General features: G+C 34.1%; 1 protein-coding gene and 1 long non-coding RNA gene across 4 annotated transcripts; one reads left to right on the forward strand and one right to left on the reverse strand.

The window, feature by feature from the left end:
• The first annotated feature begins 2,941 nt into the window (after positions 1 to 2,941).
• On the forward strand, positions 2,942 to 3,835 carry LOC140012976 (uncharacterized). Its single transcript, XR_011820036.1, has 2 exons — positions 2,942 to 3,258; positions 3,341 to 3,835. It is a non-coding gene; the product is annotated as an uncharacterized lncRNA (long non-coding RNA).
• A 9,113-nt stretch (positions 3,836 to 12,948) lies between these two features.
• On the reverse strand, positions 12,949 to 17,582 carry LOC113704817 (uncharacterized). Of its 3 annotated transcripts, none has more exons than XM_072062096.1 (6): positions 17,288 to 17,582; positions 15,725 to 16,228; positions 15,419 to 15,644; positions 14,883 to 15,315; positions 13,846 to 14,163; positions 12,949 to 13,711 (listed from the first exon to the last, which is right to left on the reverse strand). In XM_072062096.1, the coding sequence occupies exons 2-5, from the start codon at positions 16,226 to 16,228 to the stop codon at positions 14,109 to 14,111; spliced, it is 1,218 nt and encodes a 405-aa protein (XP_071918197.1). In that variant the 5' UTR covers positions 17,288 to 17,582; the 3' UTR covers positions 12,949 to 13,711; positions 13,846 to 14,108. The 3 variants fall into 3 exon arrangements, with proteins under 3 accessions (XP_071918197.1, XP_027082491.2, XP_071918196.1); XM_027226690.2 differs by having other exon boundaries at positions 14,883 to 15,333; positions 17,288 to 17,576; XM_072062095.1 differs by having other exon boundaries at positions 14,517 to 15,333; positions 17,288 to 17,570.
• Between the last annotated feature and the right edge of the window lie 429 nt (positions 17,583 to 18,011).

The raw sequence follows: 18,011 nt of genomic DNA on the forward strand, positions 1-18,011 counted from the left end.
AGAGCTAAAGCATAAAAGACATGACCTTAATATTGTCTGGTTAATAATATTTTAGAGGATAAATAATGGAAAAAAAAAAACAATGGAGTACTGCATGGAACAACATAATGTAGAAATCTAATAAACATTTATTTTATAATTTGATTCCTAGATAAGAATTTCTCCTAGAGTGAAAACATTGTACGACAATAAAATTTTTCTTATACATGAACCTCCTCTATGAGCTGGAGTTTGATCCTAATCTTATAAAAAATTGCAAGAGTAAATCTTATATATACTGACGATGTATACACTATCACAATTGAATATATAACATATATGCAAATTTGAATTTTAAATTCAAATTCGGATTATGTTTCATGCATCTGATGGTGAAAGTGTATACACTGTCAGTGTATAAAAGATTAATCCAAAATTGTAAATGTCTCCTTTTCCATTTTTTTTCCCCTTAAGTTTTCAATTCGGACTATGTGCTAGGCTTGCATTCCGGGTTGGAACATGGAAATAATTACGGTTTAATGCACAATAAATTTACCTAGCTTTAACACTAACATTGATTAAGTACACCTAGAGTTATTCAACTAAGTGGAAAACCATTGCCCCTTAATGAGTTGTCTATTTTCTGTATATTGGGGCACAGAAGTTCAAACGAATTCAACTGCTTAACCCATTTGGAAAAAGAAGAAAATGCAAAAGAAAATATAATTATCACATAGAAAATAAATCAATAATGAGACGGCTAAAAGCTATATGGGCATCGTGTCTAATATTATTCTATAACAATGGCAAAAACAATAACAAAATAGGTATGCACACAAATAGAAACGCTTTGAATGTTATAGAATGAAAAGGTATAGTTTTGTAACATGATATAGGAGTATAAATTAAGTTATCTCACTAAAGATACTTAGAAAGGAAAGGCTTACTAGCCCTATTGATAACATAAGAGTGATACTTGGACCATAAAAAATATCAGGAAGCTTACTAGTCCTATTGAAAACAAAATTAGAGCAGCATAGAGATGGATCTTGTATGTGATTTTCCGGCAAACAATGGCTCTATACAACCAGCAAAGCTAAGCTTTGCATGCTTCTAGATATGTCAATGGGGTCAGATTTTATCTAAATCTAACCTAAACTCAATATATTTGGATAGGATTTGAATTTAATTTCTCTAATTCAAATCCTAATCTAGACCCAAACCCTGCAAGAGAGTCATGGGTCTGGATAAAGAGTCATGGGTCTGGATAAAGTTTGGTAATATATATCAAAATCCAGATCCATATCAAATCCATGTACATATAATTAAATAATATATATGCATGTGTGTGCATATATGTGTGTGTGTACATATATTAGTAAATTTAGAAAAAAATATAAGATTTTATGGTCATTGGATCGAATGTAGCAAGATTTCGTGATTTTTTTTAAAAGCTAATCATAGTTGTTATTCGAATTGGTACAAACTTTATCAAGAAAAGGAGAAAAAGTAAAGACAAACAAATAAAAGATTGGATATGGATATAGTTGAAACTTTGAAAAATAAATAGAAGTAGTCAACAATATTTTTTTTTTTCGGTTCATAATATTGTATTCAACTTCTTGAATATTAATCTTATTATTTGTAAATAAAATTGATTGGCATTTATATTTTTTTTGAACTCTATATATTTTTAGTTTAGTATATTCAGAAAAATATAACAAATATCTATTGAATACCCAGATCCATGAGAGTCTGGGTCTGAATCTAGGTCTAAATAAATTTAATAGATCAAAGGATCCAACTCAAATCCTACACATTGACATGCCTAAATGCATCTTTTGTTGATATTGAGGGCTTCAATCACTGGATGCAAGATTTAAGTGTGGTTTATTTTTTTCTTCCTATTTGCTGTTTTCCAACAGAGAGCAAGAAGAAGATTTAATGACTTCTAAACTTCCCCTTTTGATGTATAATGTATGATTCTTCAGCCATCTTTCCTTTCCCGCCCCAGATTGCTACAGTAACTGAATTGGTGCCAAACAAAACCTGTCATGTAACTGTTGGCAATTTTGTCATAATTCCTATTCATATTATCAAGATAATTTAGAAGGCAATTTCGTCATTTAACTATGACTTATAGAGACATTATGTCCCCTCAATCTGGCAGGGGAGCTAAGTGCTAATTTCAAACCACAGGGGTGCTATGTGATATTAGGCATAACCTCAGGGAAGGTTTATTAAATTACCCCATATTATCAATAGTTAAGGGAACTAACAAAAATTTAAGTTGTCACATCTAAAAAATCATACTGTGACAACATTTTGGTGATTTTTCTTGTCACTCTATTAAGGAGGCATAATTACTGACAAGATTTGTGTTTCACTAATGATAATAACATGAATTGTCATAAAAAGTTTAGCATTTTGGGACAACAAAAATTTTTGTCATTAAAGTTAATTTATTTATGACAAGATTGAATGCTGTCACTAGGTATTGTCACTAGTTTCCATACTTTTTGTATATAGTACAAATCCTTGTTTATTACTTAGTCATAACTAAGTATACATGATTTATTGGTTAATGGTCACTACTTACTAGTTAGTAGGTACAACTAAGTGATAGTTGTATAGAAATGATGGAAGGGTAAAATACATAAAACCCCCATGTGGTTAAGAAAATTGACACGAAACTTCCTCATTATTCAAAAACTCCCACATAACCTCCTTGTGCTTTGGACTAATTTGGAAAATGGACGGAAATCATCCAAATTGACGGAAAGATATAAATTTCCTATATTAACCCTATTTACAAACTGAATCAAAGTTTAACTCAGGGCTCAATTAAAGTTTTAAAAACTTTCTTCCTTCATTTGAAACAAAGGTAGAACTAAGGGGCTCATTTGAAATTTTATAAGATGTATCATCTTCTTCAAGGAAATGTCAGAACGTTCTGGGCTTTGTGGTCATTCCGGCTTCATCCCACATACCATCTTCGAGCTTCCTAGCTTCGGAGCTACGACGCCGCCAACGAAACAGAGATGGATTTCTCGCGGCATGCTCCTAGTAGCTCTTAGTAGATAGCCAGGCTTTATACTTCCCAACGACTTATATTGATTCGTTCCCGGCCTTGAGAAATGCCCCACCGTGCCTTAAGAAGGTCTGATTCTTTGGCGGTTGAACAGGCAGGCGCCAGATCCCACCCAAGTGACATAGATTTAGCTATTTTAGTGGGGTTCATCCTTCTGTTTCCTCAAATCAAGTTTACTCTGTCAAATGGTTTGATGCCCAATTCTACTTTTTTTCTTGAATTTGAATCACTTCCTCTTTATCGTCATTCTTCTGTTTAACTGCGTTCTAGGCTTTGCGGTCATTCCGGCTTCATCCCACATACCATCTTCGAGCTTCCTAGCTTCGGAGCTAAGACGGAGCCAGGGAACTCAACCGGTCCATTGCCTTATTTGAAGTGGAATCAGCAGCATATTGGCATCAAAGGCCTTCATACCATTCTCTTTGGATGCTCTAGGCACTCAGCCTTTTATACAGTGGATCGGCTGAGGTCTATCGGCCTCGCCTTGTTCACCATCTTTGGATTCCGCACAGCAGCATTCTCGCTACTGTCTCTGCCGCCGAATCAGAATCGATCTCTGAAGGAATGGTACTTGTTGTTGTTGGCGTTGTTTTTCCCAATCCCCTCTCCCTGGAGGGCCGCTATTCTGCTTCTTTGCATTCACGATCAATTGGTGCTATGTTGGGATCAATTGATCGAGAACTTTTTGTTAATTTTTGAGACTATTAGATTGAGAATTTTTATTGTTATTTTGTGCTCTATCTAATTGGAAAATTTTTGGTGTTATTTTGGGATCATTGAGTGTTGAAATCAGTGATGATTGGTGGTAGAGTTGCTGGTGATTGGTGGTGATGGTGGAGCTACTGGTGATCAGTGGCGGTACTGATGATGATTGGTGTTCACTGGAGTCGTTGACCATTTTGGTGTGATTGACCAGTTTGGTTGCGAGCAGGAAAGAAATGGAGAAGGAAAATAAACAAAAAAAGAAAAGAAAATGACAAAACACTGCAAAATACTAAATTGTCCTTGACAATATCACTTGAAACTCCCTTAATAGACGAGCGCATCTCAAATGCCGTTAATTTGGATGATTTCCGTCCATTTTTCAAATTAGTCCAAAGCACAAGGAGGTTATGTGGGAGTTTTTGAATAATGAGGAAGTTTCGTGTTAATTTTCTTAACCACAGGGGGGTTTTATGTATTTTACCCATGATGGAATGATAGTAAATTAGTAGCTAGTAATATAAGATAATGGTGAACTCAATTCGTTACAGTACAAATTTAACGCGATTATTTGTATCTACTTTATTGGTTACTACTTACTAGTTATGATTTATAATTCTTTAAAGATAATTGTGTATAGATGATAGTAAATTAATAATTGGTAGTATATGATATATCAAATGAAATTCGCATGTTCTGATCTTTAATGATAACTAAGTTCAATTGAAATGCTTCATTTGCACATAACTTTTTATATTCTTAAGCCACAAATAAAAATTTCCAACCAAGGAAGTATAAGGATATGAGGTTTCAAGCATTACTAGCATATTAAACTAATTACTGGCCAACACCATCTTCATCGGCGTGCAACGTCCTGTTTCCGCACTTCCCAGAATGATGTTAATATGGATAATTGAAAGTGCAAAAGGCACATTACAAGGGACCCAAGAGTTATAAATTCTACTATTTACCCTTTGAATTTTGGAAGTTTCACTTTTATCCTAATATAAATTACATTTCACCTCCCTAAACTATTTTTTTCCGAAACGGAATAAACACACACACACAATTAGATTAGAAACACTTGAAAGTTAACGCCCATTAAACCTAAAAGGAACCCACAGAGAACCCACGTCCACCTCCCTAAACTAAATAGGACTACTTCTATGAATGTTGAAAAAGGAAACTCATTGTGTGGGCCATTAGTGTTTGTTTTCTATTTTTTTGGCCCCCGATAACTGTGACTCTCATGGACTTCCATAGAAAATGGAAAAAAAAAAATGCCAAGTAGAAAGGCCGGTAGTTGATATGTTAATGCGTATGATTTGAATTAGATCTATTTGATTTAGATCTAAATCTATTTAATTTATTAAGATTCATATTTAGATTCAGATCCTTAGATGTTTGAAAAAGAAAATCAAGACCAGTATATTGGTATCCATGGATATTTCTTAATGTCTAATTAAAAGTTAAATTAAAAAAATAATAAAAACATATGCAATTCAAGGATAACAAAGTTACAATTTGATTACAATTTTTCAAATAACAAAAATTAACATTCAAGAATGTTCCATGCAATAATTATGAATTGAAAATATTATAAAATTAGTTAACTTTCATGAAAAATATTTACATTTAGTATTTAAACTTATATTCCACTTATTCTCACGTAGATACATGGGTCTTACTGAGATACGAGTATGGGTCTGGGTCAAGATTTGGGAATAAATTAAACAAAACGAGATCCTACTCAGATCCATAATCCTTATACAGGATCTAAATCCAAGTAGCATTTGGATTTGAAAATTTAAATTCAAACCCAAGAAAAATTATGATAGATCTAGATTAAATTTAGGAAATACCTGACCTATTGACATGTCTACCTGGCAATAAGGCATAAATAATCATTATGTATATAGCTCCTACTTATCATTTATTTGTGAATGGAAAAATTGTAGGTATGATCGCTTAAGAAAATTGCAGAAATCGTCCCTCATGTTCATTAATCTTTTTCCAAAAGATAAAGTATGCAACATATTAAAGACCACTTATAAGCCTAAAAACTCCCCTTTGAACCACAAGCAAATAACTCAAGGGGATAAATGTTGGTCCTATTTAGCTTTTGGAAAGGAAGTAGGTAATTACGCGCGCTATGACGGCAAATGCGTGAAAGGAGTATGTGATGTTCATCAGAGTTGTAGCCCCTCTCCCAAATTTGTTACCACATGTATAGGGGTGAACTTTTTGGATTAAAAGAGAGTCATTAAATCTAATTCTGGGATTAAAAAAAAAAAATACTTTGCTGTGAATATGTAACTACCAAATTGCATCATTTTCATCATTGTAAAATAAGTATGACAGAGTGTAAATGTGAAGGACCATTTTTGCAGTTGTGACTAATGAATGATTAGAAGCTTAGAGACACCTCTATCATTTGTAACTAAAAGCAAGGCCATCAATTTATTATTGGATCTTGCAATCTATAAGCATATAATGTAGCACAATATTGTCTATTATTATAAAAAATTAAAGAGACGGTGATATGATTTATGATTGGTCATCTTTGTACTTTCGACTTTGGTAATCAAAGTCTTTTCTTAGTATTTCTAGTTCATCTGACTTTTTCAAAGTAAACCCTTTTCTATGACTTGTTTATGGAGTCGAGGCAACAGAAAGCTGATGTATTACCCACTCATGTGTCGTCTGTTGCTGCTATTGGTCTAAAACACAAATTTGCATATCAGAACATTCCACCGAATTTTCTGAAAACAACCTTTGATGATATCTCTATTCTAACAACCAAGAGTTCTTAGTTAATTAACACATACAAAGCGTTGACAATTTTGGTCAAGCACATTTCATTCGAGGATCTAAACGCAACGGGTCCTCTGTCCTACACCATGTACCACTCTCTGTCCCACTTTTTATTATATTATTATTTTTTCTACATAAATATCATGTTTTAGTTCTTTTTTATTTTCTTAAGATTCAATAACTATTAATTGAGTAAAAAATAAATACAGCAGTTTCAAAAAAGTAATATATAATAGAAAATTAAAAATATAGCAGAAAATTCATAAAAAAACTCATTTTTTATGTATTTTGATTTTTTGAGTTTGTTAAATTTTGTGTATTACTCAATTAATAGTTATTGGATTTTAAGGAAACAAAAAAGAACTAAAACATGATGTTTATGTAGGAGAAATAGCAATATAATAAAAAGTGGTACAGAGAGTGGCACAGAAGATCCATTGCGGGATCTAGATACCTATATATGGACCCCAGTTTTTCCATAATTCAGCAGAGGAAAAATGCTTTCATGAAAATAGATGTAAAATAGTTTTAGTAGGAAGCCTAGAACAAAAGTAGAGGTTAAAGAAGTTTTATTAGATGAGATACGGATCAGAAGTTGCGAGTAAAATTACAAATTTGAAGTAGTATTATACGTGTTGTTTAAATTCTCCACATAAAATAAGAGAAAAACAGTGATGTACAAACTACAAACGAATAAACTTTTCCAACTTGGCCATCAAAACTCATTTGAGAAATTATATCTTTCCGTTAGTCAAGCTAAGTTTTTGCATTTGTTGGGCATTTCCACTCCTCCTTCCTACTACATAATACTAGTAATCAATTTAAAATATACCATTATTTCACACCACAAGCAAACCACATTTTCTGGTTTAAATTAAGAAAAAACTATACATCTGTTTCTGTTTCTTCCAGCTCTTCCCAATAAAGAGTATACCTTAACTACTATAAATTGGGCTAAAAGAAAGCAAGCTTGATTCAGCAAATACTTAGTTTTGCCAAAAAAAAAAGAAAAAAAAATCGAAGTCCTCCCTTCTCCTCCTCCTTTCCTTCCTAGCTAACTAATACTATATGGCGACAACAAAAGGAAACAGAGAAATTTTGCAAGAAAGAATTGAGAAGCAGGAGGAGCGAGTCCATAAGCTGGAAACAAACGCTTTCCAGCTAGCAAACTACTATTTTGTGTTCCAAGGAGTGATTTTCACAGCAATATTCAGTGGCTCTTCTTCCATCAAGTGCCATTTTCGTTTAATCCCTCTCTTGCTATCTCTAACCGCTGCTATTCTGAATCTGATCACTTTGTTCGTGATTGGGAAAAAGTATACAAAGTGCCTACACCGGCTTGAGTGGGAATACGAAGCTTGGTATCAAGAAGCTAACAAAGTGCCTGACCAGGTTCCGCAAAGAGAAAGGCAACTGATTGACACAAGGGTCAGAAAACTCGAGCGAGAAACCGTTTTTATTGCATGCATGGTTTTGTTTGTCTTCTTTGCTGCGATTAACATTTATGGTACTGTGGCAATTCTTTGTCACAAGGCATGACGGTGTCTAGTCATCTAGAGATTCTGGGTACCCTAATACACTTCTGTTACACCTATATTACACATTGACACTTCGTTTTAAAGGTGACATTAAATCAAATGGAGACACAAGTTTCACATCAATATATGGTATAACATAAAGTATGAATTGATCTATGTTTTGTTCTGCTTGTTAATTTTCATGTGTTACGATTATGCATGTAGTTTGGACACATACAATTTTAAGGGTATAGTTGTGTGTGGCTGGTGTAATTTTTTCTTTTATAGGATATAAGAAATGAGAAGGGTGAAGAAGAATTTGAATCCAAGGCCTTAAATTCTTGGTTCCTCCATGGCTAGTGTAATTGTTACAAGAATTGATGTACAGATATACCAAACTCTTATACTCAAATCCAACTGAATGCTTTGGTCTGGCACGGTATGTGCACACCAGATCTTGTAACAAAGACATCAATGTAGACATGGTATTCTCTCTTGTTGTTTCTTTGTTGGAGTTTAATGTTCTCTTTCTTTTTAATCAAGAATGTGGAATTTTTATTTTACTCTTTTCAGTTAATAGATGTGTATGTAAGACTGTAAGTCTGGAGAAACCTATCATGAAAACACAAAATTTATATTGAAACAATTAAATTTGAAAATATTATCAAAAGCCTGAAAAACGCAGATATATTTAGTCTCTTTCCAGAATTTTATTTGGGGAAGCTTTCCAGAATTTTTGAACATCCATAATCTGCACAAAGGTGCTCCTCTATTTATTCGTTAATTTATTCTTCAATAGTTGGAATATTTGCTTTATATCAAAATATAAAACTTTTCACTCTTAATAATGCTAAAAAAGGGAGAAACATGGTGAATTAGAGTTCCAAACCTTCTTTTTCTTAGGATTATTTCAACTTTGCATCTCCAAACTTATATCACTTTTTCACTTTGCACCCTAAACTTCAATTTTGGACATGCTGCACTCTATATTCTTAATTTTGGACAGTCTGTACCTTAAACTCTCAATCAATGGCTATGTTTGCAAAATTAATGAGATAAAAAGCGGTGAAAATTAATGGTAATGAATCGCTTTGTTTAACTACAATCCCTTAACTTCTTTTTCTGCACTTTTAGTACACTGTCATTGATTTATAAGATCTCAATTACTAATATTGTTAGCAAAATTAACGAGATAAAAAAGGTACAAATTAACGATAATATTTTTTTTATTTTTCTTATGATACTTTGGTACCTTTTGACTACTTTTGGCACATCCTCATTTATTTGTTGGGTCCTTTATATCATTAAGTTTGCTGAAGTTATCATTGATTAAATTTAAATAGGAGAAACTTGAGAATTTATGGTGTAAAGTGTATAAAATTAAGAGTTTAATGTGTTAAACATCCAAAATTGAAGTTTAGGATATAAAGTGAAAAAATGATACAAGTTTGGGAGTGCAAAGTCAAGTTTGTCTTTTTCTTATATATCATGCCAAGGGGCATTTATCTTGGTTAGATTGGTGAATTGGGACTAAGGAGACAAAGTGTGAAAGAGATGAAAGTTGGGGATAAAGTGAGAAGGCAAAAACTTGGGTAGATCTGGTATTGTAGATCTAGTGGCTCCAATTTTATCACATCTTCAATAATTGAATTGGTGAGATAGTGTGACAAATTTTGAACCACTAAATCTACATAGATCGAGTCTACCCAAGTGTTTGTCAAGTAAAAAACATGTTAAACCTGACACACCTTAGGAAATAAAGCGTAATTGATCCAGAATGATATTGTGCCATGGATTAAGAAGCTCAGCATGACAATTGCATTTGGACAACCAAGAACAGATGTAGTGCTAAGCGCAAAATACACAACTTTCAATGATAGTATTTACATATTTTTGTGTTGGTGTCTGGTGTCTACCTCAGTTATTGGCTTCGTTTGGATTAGCTGGTCGCCAAATGGTCGCCAAATGAATATACATGGTCGCCGAATGTGGAATATGCATACAGACACTAAATGTTGAAATTTGAAACGTACAAAGAATGATATTTAATTGGTGCCACTTAGAGCTTTTACCGAATCGAATCAAACCAAATACTTGGTGTTCAAACTCTATTCATATACCATACAAACATGGTTCGAGCTCGATTGTTTGTTCAATGAAGTGTACGTGTTGTTCAAATTCAATTCATTAATTTGTATAGATATTCGAGTTTGAATACAAGATCAATTCTTGAAACTAGACAAGCTGAATTCGTGCTCAAGTTTAGTTTGAAAATGATTTATTTTGTTTCGAAATAATACATGATTTAGAATAAACGTAATTATATTGGTTTTACATTAGAAAATAGATAATATTAATTTTATGTCTATTGTTGTGAAGCTAATAGAATATAAACTAATAAATGAAGTAGAGCCAAGAGAATTAGAGAAAGAGAATGATTCATTCATTCACATGTTCTACCAATAGTTCCAGAGTTTTCAAATGAGGTTTGTAGACCCTCAATTTGTAGGTGATATAAGGTCAAAAATACACATACCAACATTAATATAAACATGGGTGAAAAACTTGGAGAGTCCTTAAACTATATTGTTGTTGGCCTCTCATCTAAATTTTGTTTTCGATTGGCTCTTAAACAATTAAAACTGCATACTTTAAGGACTTCCGGTGACTTTAGACATAATATGACCGGATATAAAGGGCATTTTTGTTCATTCATAAAGGAAGCATCGGGACCAGCAACTAAAACCCTGAAAAGAGCTAACTCTTCAATTTCCTAAGACTTTTTTTCAAAAAATCCTCCGAAAAATCAAGTTTTATACATCAAAAAATCCCATTTCTTGGTGAAATATCATCCAAAGTATAAGTATGGCTTGATAATTGTTCAATAATGACTGTTGAAGGTTGTGGGGGGAAAATTCTCCAGTGAAAGCTACGGATCAACAAAGGAATAGATTGGGTAATAAGGAGAAGAGATGCATATTTTGATCTATATCTCGTATACACGGTAATGTGCCTCTCTATTTGTATGCTTATATCATTGGGGTTTACGTGTTTAATTGTTGTATTATTATTCAAAGATTTAGGGGCTGTTAAAGAAATAGATGTCGGTTGCTAGGGGTTTAGATAAAGTAGAGCTTACTTAAATTAATTGGGTGGAAATAGTCTATGAGAGTTTCGTCTTATTGGTAGGTTGCATGGGGCCCTACTATATTTGTTGTCTATTTTTAATGTACTGAAAAAAGCAAATTAATGAAATTTTTGGCATAGAGCTTGACAAAAAATAGTTGATGTAGATGACGCATTGTTTATTTAGCAATTTCGCTGCTTATTTTTACTACTCAATGAAGATAGTGATTTTTTTAAAAAAAAAAAATTTTGATACATGATTGTACAGAACATGGGAATGAATATTTTAGTATTAGATTGCACCATGGGGGTAAGTTTAATGGTTAAGATTACACATTTTAATTTATAATGGTGGTGAAGTTGATCAAGTAGATTTGTGTATGCTAATAGGATGTCAGTACTTGAGATTAATGAAATGTTAAAAAAACTGGGGTATGGGAAAAAGGAACATGTGTTGTATTATTACCTTGAGCTTGTATTCTATCTGATGGATTGAGACAATTGCAAACTGACCAACAAATCAACCAATTCTGCAGTTGGGTACAAGGATATAAGGTGATGGAAGTTTATTGTGACCATAAGACTGTTGAAGAGGTATTGGAAATGCAACTCAATGAGATTGTAGAGAAATATGGGGCACCACCTAAATCTAATGTTTTGATAAAAGAAATAGATGATGAGGAAAGAGTCATAGAGGAACCTTATGGTGTTAAGAGATCATTTTGAATGCTGAAACGCACAACCAGAAGATGTGATGCAAGTGGAAATTTAATAAGAAGAGAGGGCCAGAGTGACATGCACAAACAATAATGAATAACCAAGTTGATGAAAAAAAATGATGCTCGAGGATAAAGTGCAAAATAAGTTATACTTTAAGGGGATTTACCGTGGTTAGCTCTTAACGGTATAAATATTTTTTTGACATCATCATTACACAATGTTAGAATTGACCAAAGGTTTAAGGAATAAAGTGAAAAAAACAATAACATTAGGAGATAAAGTGCAAAAATGATGTACTTTAGGGGGAGTTTTTGTGATTAACCCTAAGTTAAATTTCGTTGAATGGCCAGAAATACATATAGGGTCCGTTTGGTTGGACTGAAAATATTTTCGTAGGGAAAATATTTTCCATCGAAGTCATTTTCCTGGAAAATCACTTCCTTCCCCATAATTTTCCAGTGTTTGGTTATTAAGTGAAAATATTTTCCAAATTCCTTTTTTCATAATTTTCCGGTGTTTGGTTTGTCACTGAAAATATTTTCTGATATATTTGTTGATATGTTGCAAATATTTTTTTTACTCTCAAAACATTTATTTCATTACAAGTTAATTTTAGTTTCTATCCATTATAATCAAATTATCATTTCTATAAAATATCTATTCATATTATACCATGAATTCTTAAATGGAATTATTAATGGAATCTTGGATTTATTCATAATTGTTAATTCTTGCTGCCGACCAATGGAGCTTTCGATTAGCAAAGTCCAAGGCCAATTACCAATAAACCACCTTAATATGTACAGCAGCTCAGTACAGAGACAGAGACTGCTGGTGCTAGGCCAAAAATTTAGCATCATGCAGCCTTGTGCAAATGTCAATCTACAAAGAGGAGTTCTAGCAGAATAGCACTTTCGCCCTCATCCATATTGCCAAAGAGAAATGAAAACCTGTGCCAGAGCCTGTTAAGATGCAACCCCCTCCCAAAACAGCAATGCATGCGACTATTGCAGATCTTAGATTGGACCTCATAATGCCACACCATATCTGTTAAAGGCCATAAGCAAAAATTGTCCTCCTTCCTAAAGAAAACAAAATTCAGTTACATGCACTTCAGATTGCATACTAAACCCATGTACCATGGAATAAGCATGCTTGCTACAGAATATACAAAACTTCGCTAAAGACAACCAAAACTCCTCTCATGCCATCGGAGTAGAATTTGCAACTTCAAAGTACTTTATTCGACGCCCCAATCTTTCTTGAACCTCTCGAGAGAAATCAAACGAAGTCTTTGACTCTTCGCCATAAATGCTTTTCCTAGCTTCTCATTTTGCACCAAATGCTCGAATACCAAGTCCAGAAATTCTTCGCTATAGCCTTCTATATTCATAATCTCTTCATGTAGTTGGTTGACATCAAGCTTGTTTGCACTAATTTTGTTCAAAGCAGCTGCCACTTCTCCAAGTTGTTGAGACATCTTTTCAATGTCTTCATTGCTGCGATTTCTTTTACGATGTTGTTTGGTTCCCGATGATGTTGCTCTCACTTCTGAGGATCTTGCACTAGTCACATCCTTTTGTTCTACACTTGTCTCTTCACTTGTCTCCACACTTGTCTTAGGAACAAATGGAGTTTCCAAATTTACATCGACAAATGATTTTGCAAAAGACCCGGTGGCCAGATCTTTCCCAACCACAACAGCCATTTCATCATACAACTCGATTTTATTCTGGATATACTTGTCATGACCTGGATTTTTCTGCGTAATCATAAACCAGAAATTTCAATCAACAATATAACAAATCCAATTTTGCACTAACAAATTCAGGTTTAGTGCAAAAATTCAAAAGAACAAGAAGTCCTCATTTGACATTCTTAACTCCATTAAATTACCTGGATATAGGCATGATACACACTAGGACTGGCCGTTATCATCTTCAAAGTATCATCCCAGCCAAATCCACTTTTTTCACGAATTTTTACTATGGTGGACCAAGATGATCGCACTGTTCTTAGATGATTTTCCACATGGTCTACCGAGCACGTAACCCCAAACTTATCTTTCATGGCATCTACCACACGTGTAAATGAACTTGATTTAAAGCTATTGTTAGGCCTATTCCCAAGTTTCACCTCATCGGCAAGAATCTCAAGCATCAAACGCTCCATAGGTCTTGACCACCTAAACTGTTTCTCTCCCTTCTTGCCCATCTTCAAAAAATTAATCAATTTCAATAGTCATCACCAATAAAACAAACTTATAACAATTATAGCCAACTATTTGCAGAAACATTAACAATTGCAACAAGAATGAAAATCATGACCCTGGAGAGCATAAGTTAATTCTCAATGGACAATCAAGAGATGCAAGGTTAATCATATAGGCAGAAGTTTTTGCAGATCAAGAGATTTTTCTACTTCATGTTCAAGAGTAGTTAAACAATTGTACCACCATTTGACAGTGACAACATTGCTGGCCAAAATGCATGTTCTAATCTTTGCAGACCTAAATGACCCTTACTACTCAAAAACTTAGAAAAACATATATGCCAAAAATCACCAACCTCAAACTGAATTGAAACTGTTATGTCTGCTGCGGTTTGATGATCCTGTGTTTCTAAGAGCTTTTTGTCAACACTGTAAGAGTTTCTAAGAGCTTCAAGTCATTCATCCAAAGCGAAAAATGAAAATAATCACAATCAGGGTTGTAAAAATTCTGCAATCTTTCAATGATCAGGCAGATTTATTCATATATATGCAGGCAGAACGCCGAGACCTCTACATAGATAAATCACTCATATAGAGCCAAAAACAACCTTACATGGCATCCAACGAACCAGCATTATCATAAAACAAAACAAAACTAAAAAAGAAACTACAACCACCATCTAGATTATCTACTTTGTCTTCTTTGCATGTAATCTACATACATAGCATGTGCAATTGCGTCTCTTTTCCTTGCCCATTCTCTATTTTCTGCTCGTCTCTCACTTTGTGTTTGATAAGGCTGTGTGTAAGATGCTTGTTCAGTCAGAACATTTGGAGTTTCAGATTGTTCCTCTTGAATGACCTCTTCCATGAACATGTCATTTGGAGCTATACCCATAATGTGATTATGTATGATACAACATGCCAGAATCACATCTACTTGGGTTTTAAAATCCCAAAAAGGATCATTATCCACCACCTTAAATCGTTTCTTTAAAACACCAAAGCCTCGTTCGATGGTTGTTCGCAATGAGGAGTGACGAAGATTGAAAAGCTCTTTTTCATTTTGAGGGGGATTGTCATCATACTCCTTTAGGTGATATCGAACTCCAGAATAAGGAGGAATGAAACCGTTGCGAATGCCATATCCAGCATCTACAAGATAGTACTTGTCTAAAATTGAAAAAAAAAAGTTACTTTTGCCTAATCTAACAATGTTTTGCATAATTATACGACTCACATAAATTAAGACAAGTACCTTGCAGTACTTGTAGACCCCTTGGTCTTGTAAGAGCATCTTCAAGAACACGAGAATCGTGTGCCGATCCTTCCCAACCAGCAAGCACGTATGAAAACTTGAGGTCGAAAGAAATAGCAGCTAACACATTTTGAGTTGGGTAACCCTTTCGACCTCGAAATTTTCCTTGAATTTCAAGGGGTACACTTGCAACAACATGTGTCCCATCTATAGCCCCTACACAATCCTATTTTGTGATATCAATTAGATATAAAATAATTTCTACTATTTGAGTTAATTAATTTTTATACAAAGAACTAGACTTACAGCAAACCAGGGGTAGTATCTTCGACTATTACGGATCTCTCGTGGAGTCGCACCATTTGGCAATTGTATTAAATCTGGATATAGTTTCAATATGGCATCAAGTACAATGGAAAAGTAGCGGTGTATGGTTTCAGTTGACCTATACAAGTACCCCCCAACCACCCGAAACCTCAAATTATAGCCAACTATTTGCAGAAACATTAACAATTGCTCTCTCACTGACATATGAATGGTAGGTTGTAATAATCCTCTAATGGTGAGAGTATTTAGTAATTGGAAAAATGTAGTTTGGTCCATTCTAATTTGGTCTATACAATACGAACTACTTCCATATAATATGCTATCCATGTAATCCTCTCTAGCTCGCTCCCTATTAACATGAGGTGGTTTAGGTATAACAACTGGAGTTTTATAGACATCAAGAGCTGCATATCCTGCTGCTAGGACTGAAGTGGCAGCACCAATTACAATAGCATCCTCATCATCATCACTACCGGGATCCATCTATGAAAATTCACGTAGCAGTAGACTATTAGTAGTGTACCAGAAAAAGCTAGAGTAATGCAGGGGTCTCAATTGCAGAGTGATGCAGGGGTCTCAAATGCTCCTCAAAAGAAACTGATTGATCGTTCATGGGATATCTTGGGATTGACCTTTTAATTTAGAAACATATTATATCCTAGAACATTTTGGGCATCCATCAAATGTGGCACCAGATAATAAAGCGAAAAAAATGACATCTACAAAATCAAAATTCATGTCGGAGGATCAAACGAAAGAAGCTAGAGACAATTAAAACTACAAAAGAATCAGCCCGTGGCTTCACAAACTCAATGAATTCACTAAAACTTTTACAAATGGTCTAAAACCCCCAAAACTCAGAAGCCAAATTAATTCATTAGCATCAATCAAATCAGATTTAACCCTAATCAGGTAAGAACAAACTAAAACAAAAGCTATTGTAGGAACGGGAATCTAAAAATTCTAATGGTATCTAGGCATTTGCACATGCACTAGTGTTTCCAGAACAATGGCAGGATCATATAATACCTCTGCTTAACGTTGCTTACAGAATTTTCTATTGAATTAATAATACCCTTAATTTATCTAGCCAAGCAAGAATCACAGGCTATCATAAGCATATCATACCCCCTGCTTTTCTTATTTCGGAAATTTTTGTCTGGTCAAATCTATTATGAATTAGGAAATGTATTTGAGTTAGACGCAATTATCAATGAACTCTTGCAATACGCCATTGTTAGGGGACAAAACAGTGATAAGGTGACGAATAGCTTGCTCGTATAACCAATTAACCAAAAATGAATTTCTCCTTTCGCATCCAAAAAATTCTCCAAATATTGACAGCATATCTATGCAACCAATTGTAGGATTTGTTTATAGGCGGTACAGATACCACCTCCGCCACTATGGAATGGGCAATGGCGGAGCTTCTTCACAATCCAGACAAGATGGCAAAGGCAAAGCAAGAATTAAACCAAAAAATTGGCTTGTCAGAGTTGGAGAGAGAGAGAGAGAGAGAGAGAGAGGGAGATGATCTGTTACCTCCGAAATTGGGTCTTTGTCAGAGTTGGAGATGCCGCCTGCGAAGAAGGAGGGATTTGTTTGCTGATGAGATGTCGCCGGAGGCTTTTGGTTGGACTGAAAGCTTTTATTTGCCGGAGATGAGGAGATGTCGCTGCGAAAAAGAAGACTGCTTTTCAGGAAGGAAAATAACTTCACAAAGACAGATGAGGAAGTTGTTTTCCTCCGCTGGGTGTAATTGATTTTCTATCGGAAATTATTTTCCCAAAATAATTGACAACCAAACAAAAGAAAATATGGAAAATGTTTTCCGGAAAACCTTTTCCTTCCAAACAAACAGACCAATAATGTTAAATGTCTAGTGGGGGAATTAGTGCCCTGTTTGGCATTTGAGTTGTTTGCCAAATTTATCTTATATAAGTTTTTTAAAAACTTTAGTTACAGTAATTTCAAAAAATTTCTCAAAGTTTTTAAACTATACACTTCAAAATATTCAAAAATTTACACACTTCAAAAATTTTTTAAAAAACTTTTACGGTAATTTACAATAAAAATTTTAGACAAATACCTAAAAATTTCACTTGTCAAATGGGGCTAGGTTCGCTAGGTATGACCAGAAGTATATATAATGTTAAATGTCTAGTGGGGGAATTACGTAACTTACTCCAAATTTGTCGCCAAATGTTGAGATTTTGACTGACTCTCGGCAGTGACACTTTAAGAATTGGGATAATTGCAGAAACCT

This window comes from Coffea arabica, chromosome 8e, assembly GCF_036785885.1.
Source record: "Coffea arabica cultivar ET-39 chromosome 8e, Coffea Arabica ET-39 HiFi, whole genome shotgun sequence".
Taxonomy (NCBI): Eukaryota; Viridiplantae; Streptophyta; class Magnoliopsida; order Gentianales; family Rubiaceae; genus Coffea; species Coffea arabica.

Excerpts from the sequence above, each read along its gene's own strand:
- LOC113704817 (XM_027226690.2), bottom strand. The coding sequence starts at position 16,228 with ATGGATCCCGGTAGTGATGATGATGAGGATGCTATTGTAATTGGTGCT. Across the intron at positions 15,645-15,724 it reads GATACTACCCCTGGTTTGCT|GATTGTGTAGGGGCTATAGA; the intron begins GTAAGTCTAGTT and ends ATCACAAAATAG. Across the intron at positions 15,334-15,418 it reads GGGTCTACAAGTACTGCAAG|ACAAGTACTATCTTGTAGAT; the intron begins GTACTTGTCTTA and ends TTTCAATTTTAG.